Below are 15705 nucleotides of genomic sequence, written 5' to 3'. Positions count from 1 at the left end.
ATATAAAGAAGGAAAATATTTCTTTAGGTTTATTCATCTGTTTTTTTGACACATGGTTAAGATTACATGGACATTTTGATAAATTATGGCTGAACACATCAAATACCATTCTCCAAACACACTTCATCTTTATCATGCATATTAACTTTTCTCATTTTAATTAAAGAGAAAATGGCACGACCTTTGAAATAATATTTTATATATTATCTTTTGTAAATTATATTTTTGACACAATAGATATTTTGTTATAAAACCAACTTAAATATTTTGGGAAATAAAACAATTGCACAGTAAATTATTTTCATTGATTTATAGCCAAGTGGGCTTTTCTTCTCCCTTCAGTAGTTCACAAAAGTGCATTTTACATTCCTTTTTATTTTCATCATGACAATGAAACAAACATATAATCTCCTACTTATCTTTTTTGCACAGTGGACTTGCTAAGACAAAAAAGTGCTGTTTTCATTTGACGTTTTCCCTCCCATTAATTCAGCACATATTCAACAACAAGACAAACTTTCAGTGTAGTGATTTGCAATGAGCTGACCAAAGTCACCAAGCACACACTCATTATTATTTGTTACTTTGTGTTTTCTGCAATAATGGATGTGAGCCTCGGAGTTACTGATAAAGACTTAATAGAGTCTTAGTAGAGTAATGTCTGCTGCAGAGGTGAGCGAAGTCATTTCTGATCCGTCATGTTTTCTAAGTGTTTCTAAGCATCTTCTTGTTGAGTTAGCTTCAGATGTGCAGCTCATGGTCACCTGCTGACGGTGGCTGCAATCAGAGGCAGCAGCTGTACTGCCAGGCAACTGGAGAGGCTACTGGCCGAACCACACTCCATAGCATTTTCCTGCAGTAGACACACTCTGCTGTTATACCTCAACACATTAACATGATGTTAAACAGTTTGACATGTATCTACTTACAACGGTCCTGATTTTGTTTAGAGATGTAAAAATATTGAAAAAAAGTCAGTCGGGCAGAGTATAAAGTGCAAGGTTAAAATTGAAAACCCTCAAACATCTTGTCCTGTTACAACTACAGGTCCTTCTCAAAATATTAGCATATTGTGATAAAGTTCATTATTTTCCATAATGTCATGATGAAAATTTAACATTCATATATTTTAGATTCATTGCACACTAACTGAAATATTTCAGGTCTTTTATTGTCTTAATACGGATGATTTTGGCATACAGCTCATGAAAACCCAAAATTCCTATCTCACAAAATTAGCATATTTCATCCGACCAAAAAAAGAAAAGTGTTTTTAATACAAAAAACGTCAACCTTCAAATAATCATGTACAGTTATGCACTCAATACTTGGTCGGGAATCCTTTTGCATAAATGACTGCTTCAATGCGGCGTGGCATGGAGGCAATCAGCCTGTGGCACTGCTGAGGTCTTATGGAGGCCCAGGATGCTTCGATAGCGGCCTTTAGCTCATCCAGAGTGTTGGGTCTTGAGTCTCTCAACGTTCTCTTCACAATATCCCACAGATTCTCTATGGGGTTCAGGTCAGGAGAGTTGGCAGGCCAATTGAGCACAGTGATACCATGGTCAGTAAACCATTTACCAGTGGTTTTGGCACTGTGAGCAGGTGCCAGGTCGTGCTGAAAAATGAAATCTTCATCTCCATAAAGCTTTTCAGCAGATGGAAGCATGAAGTGCTCCAAAATCTCCTGATAGCTAGCTGCATTGACACTGCCCTTGATAAAACACAGTGGATCAACACCAGCAGCTGACACGGCACCAGACCATCACTGACTGTGGGTGCTTGACACTGGACTTCTGGCATTTTGGCATTTCCTTCTCCCCAGTCTTCCTCCAGACTCTGGCACCTTGATTTCCGAATGACATGCAGAATTTGCTTTCATCCGAAAAAAGTACTTTGGACCACTGAGCAACAGTCCAGTGCTGCTTCTCTGTAGCCCAGGTCTGGGGAATGCGGCACCTGTAGCCCATTTCCTGCACACGCCTGTGCACGGTGGCTCTGGATGTTTCTACTCCAGACTCAGTCCACTGCTTCCGCAGGTCCCCCAAGGTCTGGAATCGGCCCTTCTCCACAATCTTCCTCAGGGTCCGGTCACCTCTTCTCGTTGTGCAGCGTTTTCTGCCACACTTTTTCCTTCCCACAGACATCCCACTGAGGTGCCTTGATACAGCACTCTGGGAACAGCCTATTCGTTCAGAAATGTCTTTCTGTGTCTTACCCTCTTGCTTGAGGGTGTCAATAGTGGCCTTCTGGACAGCAGTCAGGTCGGCAGTCTTACCCATGATTGGGGTTTTGAGTGATGAACCAGGCTGGGAGTTTTAAAGGCCTCAGGAATCTTTTGCAGGTGTTTAGAGTTAACTCGTTGATTCAGATGATTAGGTTCATAGCTCGTTTAGAGACCCTTTTAATGATATGCTAATTTTGTGAGATAGGAATTTTGGGTTTTCATGAGCTGCATGCCAAAATCATCCGTATTAAGACAATAAAAGCCCTGAAATATTTCAGTTAGTGTGCAATGAATCTAAAATATATGAATGTTAAATTTTCATCATTACATTATGGAAAATAATGAACTTTATCACAATATGCTAATATTTTGAGAAGGACCTGTATAAACTTAAATGTATTTTATTGGGATTGTTTGTGATAGATTAACATTGGTGAAATGGAAGGTAATTGTTATATGGCTGTCTAATTAAAAATAAAACTCAAAAAAGTGTGACATGCATTTTTAATTTCCAGTCCACCTACATTCCTGCTTTTGTGGGGTCTTATTGGGGTATGTCTCTACCAGCACTTGATATCTATGCAAAATAGCTCATGCTCAGTCAAAATGGATGGAGAACATATGTGAACACCAATTTAAGTCAAGGTTTTCTTCCAGGGTTGCTCTCTATTTAGTTGGGTCCCTCTTCTCATGATATCTGACTCTGATCCCCACAGCATTATGCTGCCACCACTATGTGTCACCCTTAGGAAAATGTGTTAAGTCTATAGTTTTCCACCATTTAGTGTTTAAATTCAGCACAAACATGACATTCGTTTGTTTTTGCACCATACATGACCTATGGCAAACTGCTAAAAACACTCAAATTTCCTCTCTACACTCTTCCTCTAAGAGCAGACTTGTGAACTGCACAAATCATGGTTGTCCTGTTGACTGATTCTCCAAACTGAGTTTTGGTTTTCTGAAGCTACTCTAGCGATACCATGACCCTTTTAGTTGCTTGTCTGGTTAATGTTCCCTTTGGTCAGCCTAGCAGGTTTTCATACAGCTGTGCCACAATCGTTTTATATCTGGATGATTGAATGAACAGATGCTCTTTAGGATGTTTAAAATTTGGGTTATTCTGTTATATCCTTTAAACTTCTTCACTAATGGTCTCTAAAAAAACCTCTTACGTCGCATAGTTGTATTGATACTCTGATTAAATTACACACTGGTGGACTCTAGATACTAAAAACGACTTCTGAAGGGAAATGATTGCACTAGATTTTATTATGCACCATACAAGGTGGGCTGACTACAAATGCAAACCACATTTTTCTCATTTCTGTTTGTTTGAATTTTTATAAATACAAAATTAAAAAAGTAGCATTTTTGCAAGCTCAGCAGATAAAGAGCATCAGGAATGCTAAAAACCTGGTAAATTGACTTATTATATCTTACATATCACTTGTATAAGCTAAAGAAAATAAGTTTATTAAACAAATCAACCAACATTTTATAAATTCACAATAAAAGTATTTAATGGTAGGTCGCTCCCAAGTTAGCTTAAATAGGAAATTAAGCTAATATGTAGCTTTGGCTGTCTATCACACCAGCCCTGTGGACAAGAACAATTCTCATACCTCAGGATGGAAAGGATGACATGACTCGGGCTTTTTCCTGTCCTTCTGAAGCTTTAGTCTGTCACATTTTAGCGACTCGTTGTGTTCAAAGGAGTCAAGGATATAAATGATTGAACAGGGTGTTACAGCTTATATTTAAAGCTTCAAATGTATTATCTTTTCAATTTCCACTAAAGAAGAAATCCTATAATCAACAACACGTTTAATAGTTAAAAAATGCAGTGTGTCTAATTTATAAAGGATATACATAATCTCGATGGGATCCATTGTTACAGGAGGAACGATGCTGCAGTCACACTTGTTGTCAACTACGACCATGAAGAGGTTGCTGCTGGGAATCTGTTGTATGACAAAAGACCTGCAGCCCACACACAGACTGGAATTAAAAATGTTACAGTGAAAAGTGGAAATGATTTAATGATTCACTGTTAAGCTTATTCACATGAGCCTAAATCAGTACCTAACACAGCCGTTGCAGTCAATGTTGCCTGTTGTTTCTTTAATGGTGCGTTCGGAGACAAAGGCTGGGTATTCTGTGTCGCAGGGCACCATCATGGTTTTACCCCGTGCTCTCTGAGCTGTGCAAGAAATCAAAGGTTGAGCTTCACCGCAGAGCCTGCTCATAAATAATAGAAGTTTTCCTTTGTCACGCCTGGCTCAGACACACAACATTAACAATAACTACCTTTAACTGAGAGGTCGACATTCCACCAGCTGTACAGGTTGAATTCTAGCAGGAAACTAAGAAAACAAACCAGAAAATGTAACCATGCGTCCTTCGTGGCATTTATTAGAATTAAACTATTTTAAGTTTAAGAATTATTACATGATAAGTTCTGTCAGGAGCCACTTAACCATTGAAAAAGGCTGAAAGAAAACAAAAAGGAGAAAACATTTAATTAAACGCTAACCATTACAACAGTGCACAAACAATAATAACCATTAACGCACAGACATCTATCACAGTTGTTTCTGATCATTTTAACCGTGGTCATATAAATGTTAATGCAACAGCCCACAGAGTATTGGTTTTCTTCTATTTCCTGACTGATGTTTCTCAGACACTCACATCTGATAAAGTGCGTGCGCTGTCGCTGCTTCCAGCGTAGTCTCTGCAAAGGGCCTGGTAATCATACAGGGTGATTCTGCAACACAACCACAACAGCAGAGGTTGTAATACACATCATTGTTAAGGCCTGCATTGAAAACAGAGTGAAAAGCCAGTTTGTTTGACCTCTTAAAGGACCCCATTTGGAGAAGTTTGTTCATGACAGCACCCTCCACCTCTCCAAAGAAAAGCCCTGTCTGAGAGAGAAGTTTGGTTACTAGCAGTACTGCAAAGTCTTGCAGGAAGAATGTATGGATTGCATCAGTTTAATGAAAATAATTCAAGGAACATGTATTCATGCAACAAATGGCTACCTTTCTTAAAAACTATTTAGCTTTGCCTCAATGAGAAGCTGTGGACTAACAGCAAACGTGTTTAAACCCCTTTGACCTACAGGTCCTTCTCAAAATATTAGCATATTGTGATAACGTTCATTATTTTCCATAATGTAATGATGAAAATTTAACATTCATATATTTTAGATTCATTGCACACTAACTGAAATATTTCAGGTCTTTTATTGTCTTAATACGGATGATTTTGGCATACAGCTCATAAAAACCCAAAATTCCTATCTCACAAAATTAGCATATTTCATCCAACCAATAAAAGAAAAGTGTTTTTAATACAAAAAACGTCAACCTTCAAATAATCATGTACAGTTATGCACTCAATACTTGGTCGGGAATCCTTTTGGAGAAATGACTGCTTCAATGCGGCGTGGCATGGAGGCAATCAGCCTGTGGCACTGCTGAGGTCTTATGGAGGCCCAGGATGCTTCGATAGCGGCCTTTAGCTCATCCAGAGTGTTGGGTCTTGAGTCTCTCAACGTTCTCTTCACAATATCCCACAGATTCTCTATGGGGTTCAGGTCAGGAGAGTTGGCAGTCCAATTGAGCACAGTGATACCATGGTCAGTAAACCATTTACCAGTGGTTTTGGCACTGTGAGCAGGTGCCAGGTCGTGCTGAAAAATGAAATCTTCATTTCCATAAAGCTTTTCAGCAGATGGAAGCATGAAGTGCTCCAAAATCTCCTGATAGCTAGCTGCATTGACCCTGCCCTTGATAAAACACAGTGGACCAACACAGCAGCTGACACGGCACCCCAGACCATCACTGACTGTGGGTACTTGACACTGGACTTCTGACATTTTGGCATTTCCTTCTCCCCAGTCTTCCTCCAGACTCTGGCACCTTGATTTCCGAATGACATGCAGAATTTGCTTTCATCCGAAAAACAGTCCAGTGCTGCTTCTCTGTAGTCCAGGTCAGGCGCTTCTGCTGCTGTTTCTGGTTCAAAAGTGGCTTGACCTGGGAAATGCGGCACCTGTAGCCCATTTCCTGCACACGCCTGTGCACGGTGGCTCTGGATGTTTCTACTCCAGACTCAGTCCACTGCTTCCGCAGGTCCCCCAAGGTCTGGAATCGGCCCTTCTCCACAATCTTCCTCAGGGTCCGGTCACCTCTTCTCGTTGTGCAGCGTTTTCTGCCACACTTTTTCCTTCCCACAGACTTCCCACTGAGGTGCCTTGATACAGCACTCTGGGAACAGCCTATTCGTACAGAAATTTCTTTCTGTGTCTTACCCTCTTGCTTGAGGGTGTCAATAGGGGCCTTCTGGACAGCAGTCAGGTCGGCAGTCTTACCCATGATTGGGGTTTTGAGTGATGAACCAGACTAGGAGTTTTAAAGGCCTCAGGAATCTTTTGCAGGTGTTTAGAGTTAACTCGTTGATTCAGATGATTAGGTTCATAGCTCGTTTAGAGACCCTTTTAATGATATGCTAATTTTGTGAGATAGGAATTTTGGGTTTTCATGAGCTGTATGCCAAAATCATCCGTATTAAGACAATAAAAGACCTGAAATATTTCAGTTAGTGTGCAATGAATCTAAAATATATGAATGTTAAATTTTCATCATGACATTATGGAAAATAATGAACTTTATCACAATATGCTAATATTTTGAGAAGGACCTGTATATTACATTTTGTCACAGTGCGACCACAAACTTCAGTTTATTGTACTGATATTTTATGTAACAGTCCAACACAAAGACATGCATAACTGTTAAGTGGAATGGCAATGATACCTTGTTATAAACATAAAAAACCTTAAATAGTGTCTGCATCTTTTTTGGTGTCTTTCTACCAGCTTAGCATGTCTTGACACTAAAATGTTTACTAATTATTCTGCAACATGGCTCAGGCTCTGTCAGAATGGCTGAGGAACATATGAATTATGTCGAGTATATCAAGTACTGAGTTTATCAAGTCCTGACACAGATTTGCAATTGGATTTTGATCTGTTTGCTGCATATCCTGCATAGCTTGTGGCAAACTGCAAATTGTACTTCTTATAGCTTTTAACAGCGGCTTTCTATTTGAAACCCTTACATATAGGCCAGATTTGTGGTTGCAGAACTAATAGTTTTCAACAGATTCTCCCACATGAGCTGTGGATCTTTGTAGCTTCTCCAGAGTTACCACAGGCCTGGGAACTTTTTTGATTAGTGCTTTTTTCTGGCCAGACAGATTGGGTCGATTGTGCCATTATCGTCATTGTTGGATGATTGATTGAACAGTTTTCTGAGAAATTTAAAAGCTTACCATATTGATTTAAAGCCCAACCCTACTTTAAATCTTTCCACAGCTTCATTTCTACTGTTACTTTGTCTTCATGATGCTGTTTCTTGACTACTGTTCTCTAAAAAACCTCTAAGGCTTTACAGAACAGATGGATTTATTCTGAGATTAAATTTTACACAGCTGGGCTCTATTTACTAGTCAGGTGACATCATTGGTTGTACTGGATTTTATTTAGGGATGTCAACGTAAAAGGCAGTGAATACAAATGCACCCCACGTTTTTGAGATTCATTCTTGTAAAAAAAGTATTTCTTCCACTTCAGAGTTGTGCCTTATCTTGTGTTGGCCCATCTCATAAATTCACAAGAAAACACACTGATGCTTGGGGTAGTAACATGGCAATACTTTTGCAGGGGACTGTAGATAAAAACCTACCTTGTCCATAAGAGGTTTTCGAGATGTAAAACTTAACATTTCCTGTTTGAATAAATGAAAAGTTTAACCGGCAATAGACCGATCAGTCTTCACCAAGTAACCTTCCTGTTGGCTGCTAAACATTCAGACTTGTTGTTTATCTTGCAGGAATGTATTATGATTACACATTTTTTTGATCTTAGGGCTCATTTAGCTGCTATTCTTTTCTTTTATGACTTTCCAAACATGGAAATCCAAGCATTCAAACTCTTTTCAAAGCTCTATCAGAACGCTCCAGAAACTTTCAAACATAAACACCTAAGCTCGGGTTATGGTTTTTGTAATCTAAATTTCTTAATAATTGGACTGCTTGTTGATGTCAATGTGTAAATGCAGAAATACAGAGTGTACCTGAGACTGTTCCTCTGTAACAAGAATGAAGCCATTGTTGTCAATGAGGTAGCAATTAAAGTCCTGTAAGGAGGGAAAAGAAGATTGTAAAAATAAAACCAAACAGCTATAAAAGTAGTAATATTGAAGCTTTCTTACCTCACTATCACAACTAATGATACATTTTCCATCCAGAGCTGTGCACTAAACAAAACACAATAGGACTTTAGCTTCATTCATGACTAGGAAGTGAATTATTTTAAAATATTATGTGACAGTAGTTAGAGAACGTTAGATTACAAATTACCTGTCTGCAGGCGGTCCAGAACTTCCTCTGAAAGTACTCAAGCTTCATTTGGATCCCCACAGCTGAAAACAGCATCAGGTAACAGTGAGTTCTGACATGACAAACAGAGCTGTACACAGATGCGATGTTGACAACTATTACCAGCAACAATTGGAGACTTTCTGTCATCGAGGAGCTGAATAGCTGTGCTGGCCAACACCACGCTCTTGTTTTCTAAAGCTAGAAAAGAGTAGTAAAAGTTGTTCATGTTACCTTTTATGCTCACTAGATGGCACCCTTTACCCGGCAGCTTCCCAATGGAAGTAGAGTCCAGTTAGAGCTTTCTCAGCGCCAACATTACTGTTTCTAAAATGAGTGTTGGGACCGACCATTATAGGTTATGCATGCGGCCATTTTAATTGGAATAGGTGATAGAAAAGTTCTGCAGAGAAAGCCAGAGTCTTTCATATCCTTCAAACTTTGGATTGAACCAGGTCCATTAAAAAATGACTCATAGGTTACGAGGCAAATAAACACATCCTGCTTGTAAAAATCACATTCCAAAATGGGATTTTCCTATTTAAAGACAGATTTATATTTTGCAATGATGAATATGTACAGCAAGCATGTAATTTCAAAGAAAGTGGTCTTTGCTGGCAAAACGAAACAATAGAAGTACATCTCAGTGGAATGGAATATTGTTTAAAAGTTGGTTTATTTCAATAATTCAAAAAGTAAAAATCCTACATGATTTAGATTCAGGGTGGGCTCTCTTGCATGGAGTTTGCATGTTCTCCACATGTATGCATGGGTTCTCTACCGGTACTCAGGCTTCCTCTCACAGTCCAAAAACAAGACTTTTAGGTTAACTGGCCACTCTAAAGTGCCCTGAGAAGTGAAGGTGTGCATGCCAGTGTTGTTTGTCCTGTGTCTCTCTGTGTTGCTTTGTGATGGACTGGCAACATTACACACAATTATGATTGTAGCTTACAGCTAATGTAAAAAAAAAATTAGAATATGATATTTTGTAGTAGTGACTGCGTCAATGTAGAGCGGCACAGAGGCAATCAGCCTGTGGCTCTGCTTTAGCCTTTGTCAGTGTGGGCAGGTGCCAAGTTTAACTGAAAAATGAAATCAGCATCTCAAAGCTTATCAGCAGAAGGATGCATGGAGCGCACTAAGGTTTCCTGGTAGATAGAATTAACAAAACTTAATAAACCAACACCAGGTGATAACATGGCTCCTCAAATCAGTGCTGATTGTGGAGACTGAACCTCAAGCAACATGGATTATTTGCCTCTCCACTCTTCTTCTAGATGCTGGGACCTTGATTTTCCAAATTATCATCTGAAACCAACTTTCATCTCAAAATAGGAATTTGGACCACTGAGCAACTGTCCAGTCATTTTCTCCTTTGCCCAGGTAAACCAGGTGGATGTTGTCTCCAGTTCAGTGATGGTTTACACAAAGAGTACAACAGCTGAAGCTCAGGTCCTGGATACTTCTGCATGTGTTGGCTCTAGAAGCATTGACTCTAGCTGTTGTCCACATTTTGTCAATCTTTTGAAAACTCTTGAATGGGTTTTGCTTCACAATCTTCTCAGGGTTGCAGTTATCACTTTTTCTTGTGCACATTTTTCCACTTTGTAAACAGCCAGCTTCTTTAACAATGACTTTCTGTTTCTTAACCAGTCAATGAACGTCTGCTGAACAACTGTCATGTTTGCAGTCTTTCCCATGATTGTGTAGACCAGAATATGAAAATAATATAATATTGAAGCGTAACAATCTTTTTTATTGGTCTAAATCTTTTGAGAAGCTAAATCCTGGATTTTCAAGTCATAATAATCAAAGTTACTGAAACAAATGACTGAAGAAAACTCACTTTTTAGCGACATTGTAATCTACTGAGATACATCTGTATTTGTATACTGGGAGATGTAGAAGATTTAGCAGGAAAAAAATAATAAATTTATTAAAATCAAATATAGAGCTCATGTTAGGTGTAGTTTTATAAGGACTGTGAGAACTGAGATTTGACTCTTCTCAGAGCCCACAGCGAGTCCTGTAATCACAGCTTCAGTGCAGAGTACCTGTGCTGAAGGGGATGGAGTAGACAAATGTGCCTGGGACCTGCTCTGCCGCTCTCTTGTACCACAGGGGGAAGTGATCAGCATTAAACACACCCTCCTTGTCCTCCGCTGTCAGGAAATCTCTGTGCAGCCACAGAGACACACAGAGAGAGAGAAAATCGAGGTGAGAAGTGAATGATTAGATCCCTCAAACACAGTCACCACCTCACTTCATGCTGTAAGTAATGATTAGAGAGATGCTGAGCTGCAGCACTCACTGATTGGAGAGCTGATTGGTGGGTAAAAACAGGTTTGTTCTCGACAGACCAGTCCGCGTGCCTAAGAAAGCAATCTCCACTCCTTTATCTGGGTTCCTGTTGGTAGGGGGCATATCAGAGAGCGTGGCCGCTGTTAACCATCTCTTTGTTTCAACAATTAGATTGAGGTTAAAGGACTCATACTATACTTTTAAATGTGGTATTGCAGGGTATTTAATTGGTTTGAGAAAGACAACACGTCATTGCTAAAGTTTTTAAAATCCATTGGGTAACATTTAAGCAGGACTAAACACATTGATTAGTACTTTTTTTCATTAGAAATAATCAGCTGTTCTATAATAAAAGGTCTGGAAGATCCAGCAAAACCAAACATATGATAAGCAGCAATTTCAAGTGTTGCATTTCATGAAATTTAATGTTTGCAATAACCAGGTTCTCTGTTCCTAATAACTAAAATAATTCCCACACCATGATGCTGCTATAATCATGAATTCACCGTGAGGGTAGTATGTAAAGGGTGATTTTCAGTGTTAATTTGCCTCCACTCAGAATGCCCACCATGTAGGCCAGGAAGTTCAAACGTTGTCTCATCTGACCACAACAGCCTCTTTCTCTCTTGCTGTGTTCTCTACGTGGTTTGAGGCAAACAGAAACCAGACTTATGGCGGTCATTCAATAATCTTTCATTTTGCATGTTTCCATAATTGCCAGATTTGTGGAGTGCACATCTAACAGTTGTCATGTTAACATATTTTCCCATCTGACCTGTAGATCTTTGCAGTTTCTCAAGGGTTAGCTTGGGCCTCTTGGCTGCTTCTTTGCTCTCCTAGCCCAGAGATTAAAACCCTACAGTAGGCTGTCTGTACTTTGTACTAGTTTGGTAAGTCCATATAAACATAAAGAGACCCACCAGTGAGACAGTGAGACCAGGGCCAAAAATTGCTACCCTCATCTTCTATTCAGAAAGTTGAGCCATCCAGTCTATTATTTCCTTAGGATAATCACTTAGTATTGTTTGGAAGATCAACCCTTCTATTTCAGGGAGACATTAAATAGGTATAATTTCCCTAGCAATACAAAGGACGTTTGTGTTTTCTAAGAATCAAACAGAGAGGCAGCAGGCACAGTAAAAATAGTAGAGATCCAGGTAGTTAGCCCTGCATGACTCCACAAAACAATGGAGCAAGGCAGAAGCTGAAAGTGCTGAAACACAAAAAGTTATTTGAGTCAGAAATTATTTGAAATCAGAACATGGTGAAGGAGCAAGTAGTGAAATGGGAAGCTAAAAATAAAAAGCCATCATGACAAGAAACAAAACTTGATTGGAGACAGGGAAGGAGAAGAGGAAGTGTTTGTTAATGTTCTTACTCTGATTTGTTGAGAGCAAGACTGTTCCAATAAGTCTTCAGTGGAGCCGTGACTACAGTGTCGAACAGCACCTCCTGTATCAACTCTCTGTCACCTGAAGGATGTAACACAAGTTACCTTACAAACCACAACACCCAGTTTAGGTGTAACTCAAATATTTCTTACATTTGAGGTGTGGTCTGCGGCCAGTCATGAAAAGCTTTATGGCTTGAATCTGGGTCAGGTGACGATGCTCATGCTTCTCCTCTGTATTGCAGTAGGTCCTATGCACAGCCCAAACAAATCAGAACCCAATCCTCATAACGCAAAATGAACCATGCTGTAACCTAGATAATGCATGAATGGCCACCTTTACAACCCTTGCCTCACCATTCATCTGCCAGGGCGACATCTGGCTGTTCCAGATCACGGAGCCCTGAAAAACACAAGTCAGTAACGCTCCAGCAATGCTGGTCTACATTGACTCATGTGCTGACTGAGTTTACATGGATAAAAATGGTCACACAGAAATCTGAAAGCTATGCTATGTAAACACATTGCTGATCTGTCTCTGTTGGAATCATATTGTATGAGATGAACTTGGATTAAAGTACCTGCGTCCATTGATACATTTCCTCTGAAGAAGTACTTTCCATGACCCCGAGAGAGAGCTACTCCAACACTGGAGACACAAACACAGAGGAGCATCCTCAAAAGTAACTTTCATTTTAATAGGCTGCATAATTTACAGTTTAAAGAGACATAAACAAAAGTTTTCCTGTTTTAGTTTACCAGTCAGTTAGCATTGCCATAAATATTGCTATCTGCTAAATGCCAAAATAATGAGCAGGAAGATTTTTAGAGAGTTTTTTGTCCCTTTTTCAAATTCAGAAGTTTAAACAATCTGGGAAAGCCCACATGATGATTTCAATACTCTGTGTGGTTCACAACATTTCAGTTAAAACAAGTGAAACGTTTGCATCAACTCTAGAACAAAAGCAGAAGACCTTAAGAAGCTGCTGACTGAAGCTGATAAGAGAGTGTCATTACCTAACGTTAAACGAGTCCTGTACCATAATAGACTGAGAGGTCACTCAGAGGAGAAGAAGTCATTACATTAAAAACATAAGAATCCACATTACTGTTTTCTGATCCACTTAGAGTTAAAGACATTCATTTTTAGAAGCAGGTGGTCTAAAAAAACTAAAACCGAAACATCTGGAAGAAAAAGGGAGAAGCTTGAAAGCCTGAGAAGACAATCCCGGCCTCAATTACTGGGGGACCAGCACCATGTTGTGTGACGGTTTTGCTGCAACAGTGACTGGCACACTTTACAAAATAGATAGCTTCATGAGAAAAAAGCATTAAGTAGAAATATTGAAGCAACATCTCAAGATATCAGCCAGGAAGTTAAAGCTTGGGAACAAATGAGTCTTCAAATGGAGAATAGCTGTAATTTTGCTGCCAGATTAGTTGAAGTGGTTTAAGAAAAACTAAATGTTTTGGCAGAGCTGAAAAAGGTGTGAGTGAACAAGGTGGCCTGCAAACCAGACTCAGTTATATCAGTTCATTCTGGATGAATGGACCAAAGTTCCAGCAAAGTAAGCTTGTTGGAAGGCCACCCAAAATATCTGATCCCCTTCGTACAGTTAATATAAAGCTCTCTTTCATTATTCTGGCATTTAACAAATACAACAAGTTTGGTAATCCTAGTAAACCTAAAACAGAAAATGTTTAGTCTTGAGTTTTAGTCAGAAAGAAAAAAAGTTACATGTCAAGCTATTTTCGACTGGGACTGACAGATGCACCAATTAATAGGTCAGAGGTCAGAATGTGCAGATCACATTCTGAAAATTCAGAAATTTTATTTCTAATTCCTTAAAAGCACCAAAACTGAAAATTACCGCCATCGATTGCCTGATAAAGATTTGAGACACAAGTTATCATGCTTCAAAGAATAATCTTATAATTCCATCCTTTTTTGCTGCGTTAAAAAACAATGCTGCTACGTAAAACATGCAACACATTTTTTTTTCCTCTTCTATGTGTTATATTGCTAATTTAAAAAAATGTAGTTGGTAGGTAAGAAATGAAACAAAAAATGTAAATCAGTATCAGGCAGAAAAAGCCTGATTGTTGCATCTCTAGAATGGAGTAAAACCTTTAAATCACCTGAATGGAGTTCCTTTGATGTCAGTGTAGTAATAGTCATTGTGCATCTTAAGAACACGTCTCTGAAAATAAAGAAGATTTGCTCCTTTATTCCTAAGAGATTAAAGAAGAAGACCATCAACTGACAGAGTCAAAACTAAACAGCCTTATCTGCAACCTCACCCCTCGGTCCACGGTCCTCTTCACCTCCATAGAGAAAGTCCCCGTCCTTCTGTTTACCATAGCGTTGCGTAGCTGAGAGATAAGAGAGGTTGAAGCTTGGTCAGTGATCTAGCATTTTGTCTGCTCAGGATTTCAATGCAAATATGCAGTAAAAACTGTGCTTGGAAATAACAAGACAGTTCTCAGGATCATTTAGTCTAATGGAAACTCTTGATAAGATTGGGAAAAAAAATATTAAAAAGTAATGTTGCAGATCCAAACACATTGAGTCTGTAATGCATTAGGATAGGAAAAAGTCAACTTCGCTCATTTTGTGATAAGGTTTTGCACGTACGATGTCATCCTTGTCTTCCCACTCCACCTCAGAGAGATCCACGCTACTGTAATAGGGCTTCCTCCTCCTCTGTCCTTCCTGGTACTGCACAAAGTGAAACAAGGCACACAGTTTAGTGATCCCTTCTCTGCAATGCTGCTTTACTTTACTAAAAAAGCTCACACACAGAAGCTAATCTAGTCTGAAATAATCTTCTCCCTATTTTTATAATACAAAATGTAGATATGAAGGACATACATTTAGATCTTTTTTACTTAACTCTGTCTTTCTGTTATATAATGAATCCTCACCCTAAACTCTTATTTATCAAGCAATGTTAAGGCGCTTTTGCAGACTAATTATTTAACAAATCATCTGTGAAATTAACACTGTCAGGTGAATTAAAATGAACTAATATGACTAATAGAAAATCCACGCTCAAACAAGTACACGTCAAGCTCTGCCACTGTCCCGATCCACATAAAATGTCAACGACTACAACGACAGCCACAAAGAGACACAAAGAACCAGCACAGACTGACACACACAGCCGCACAGAGAGCTGTAGCACTAACACTGGCGTACACAGATCCACCAGCACAGCCAAAGCTCTTTGAGGAACCAGCGGTCCCAGAGCGAGGGGCTGTGGTTTCTGCCAGCAAGTGTTAAGTTACCTCTGGGAAATCTCAGGCCAGCCAGCCTTATGAGTGGCCTTTATCCCTG

At 39.3% G+C, this 15705-nt stretch overlaps 1 protein-coding gene across 4 annotated transcripts in view; it reads right to left on the bottom strand.

The window, feature by feature from the left end:
* Positions 1-3: 3 nt before the first annotated feature.
* LOC124856095 (voltage-dependent calcium channel subunit alpha-2/delta-3-like) overlaps positions 4-15705 on the bottom strand; it is a 48764-nt gene continuing 33062 nt past the window's right edge. For 2 of the 4 annotated variants that reach the window (XM_047346290.1, XM_047346291.1), the window contains 21 exons: positions 15004-15087; positions 14670-14741; positions 14508-14569; positions 12950-13017; positions 12726-12771; positions 12522-12619; positions 12357-12450; positions 10989-11084; positions 10732-10853; positions 8801-8878; positions 8660-8721; positions 8512-8556; positions 8374-8436; positions 5087-5157; positions 4922-4997; positions 4679-4719; positions 4538-4593; positions 4313-4430; positions 4098-4210; positions 3853-3935; positions 4-853 (listed from right to left, as the gene is read on the bottom strand). In XM_047346290.1, coding sequence (XP_047202246.1) covers positions 761-853; positions 3853-3935; positions 4098-4210; positions 4313-4430; positions 4538-4593; positions 4679-4719; positions 4922-4997; positions 5087-5157; positions 8374-8436; positions 8512-8556; positions 8660-8721; positions 8801-8878; positions 10732-10853; positions 10989-11084; positions 12357-12450; positions 12522-12619; positions 12726-12771; positions 12950-13017; positions 14508-14569; positions 14670-14741; positions 15004-15087 — 1641 coding nt within the window. In that variant the 3' untranslated portion in view covers positions 4-760. Of the gene's footprint in view, positions 854-3852; positions 3936-4097; positions 4229-4312; positions 4431-4537; positions 4594-4678; positions 4720-4921; positions 4998-5086; positions 5158-7983; positions 8026-8373; positions 8437-8511; positions 8557-8659; positions 8722-8800; positions 8879-10731; positions 10854-10988; positions 11085-12356; positions 12451-12521; positions 12620-12725; positions 12772-12949; positions 13018-14507; positions 14570-14669; positions 14742-15003; positions 15088-15705 lie in introns of all 4 variants that reach the window. The other 2 variants (XM_047346288.1, XM_047346289.1) reach the window with 2 other exon arrangements.

The sequence above is a fragment of the Girardinichthys multiradiatus genome, chromosome 20 (assembly GCF_021462225.1).
Source record: "Girardinichthys multiradiatus isolate DD_20200921_A chromosome 20, DD_fGirMul_XY1, whole genome shotgun sequence".
NCBI lineage: Eukaryota > Metazoa > Chordata > Actinopteri > Cyprinodontiformes > Goodeidae > Girardinichthys > Girardinichthys multiradiatus.
This window is presented reverse-complemented; position numbering and strand designations above follow the sequence as displayed.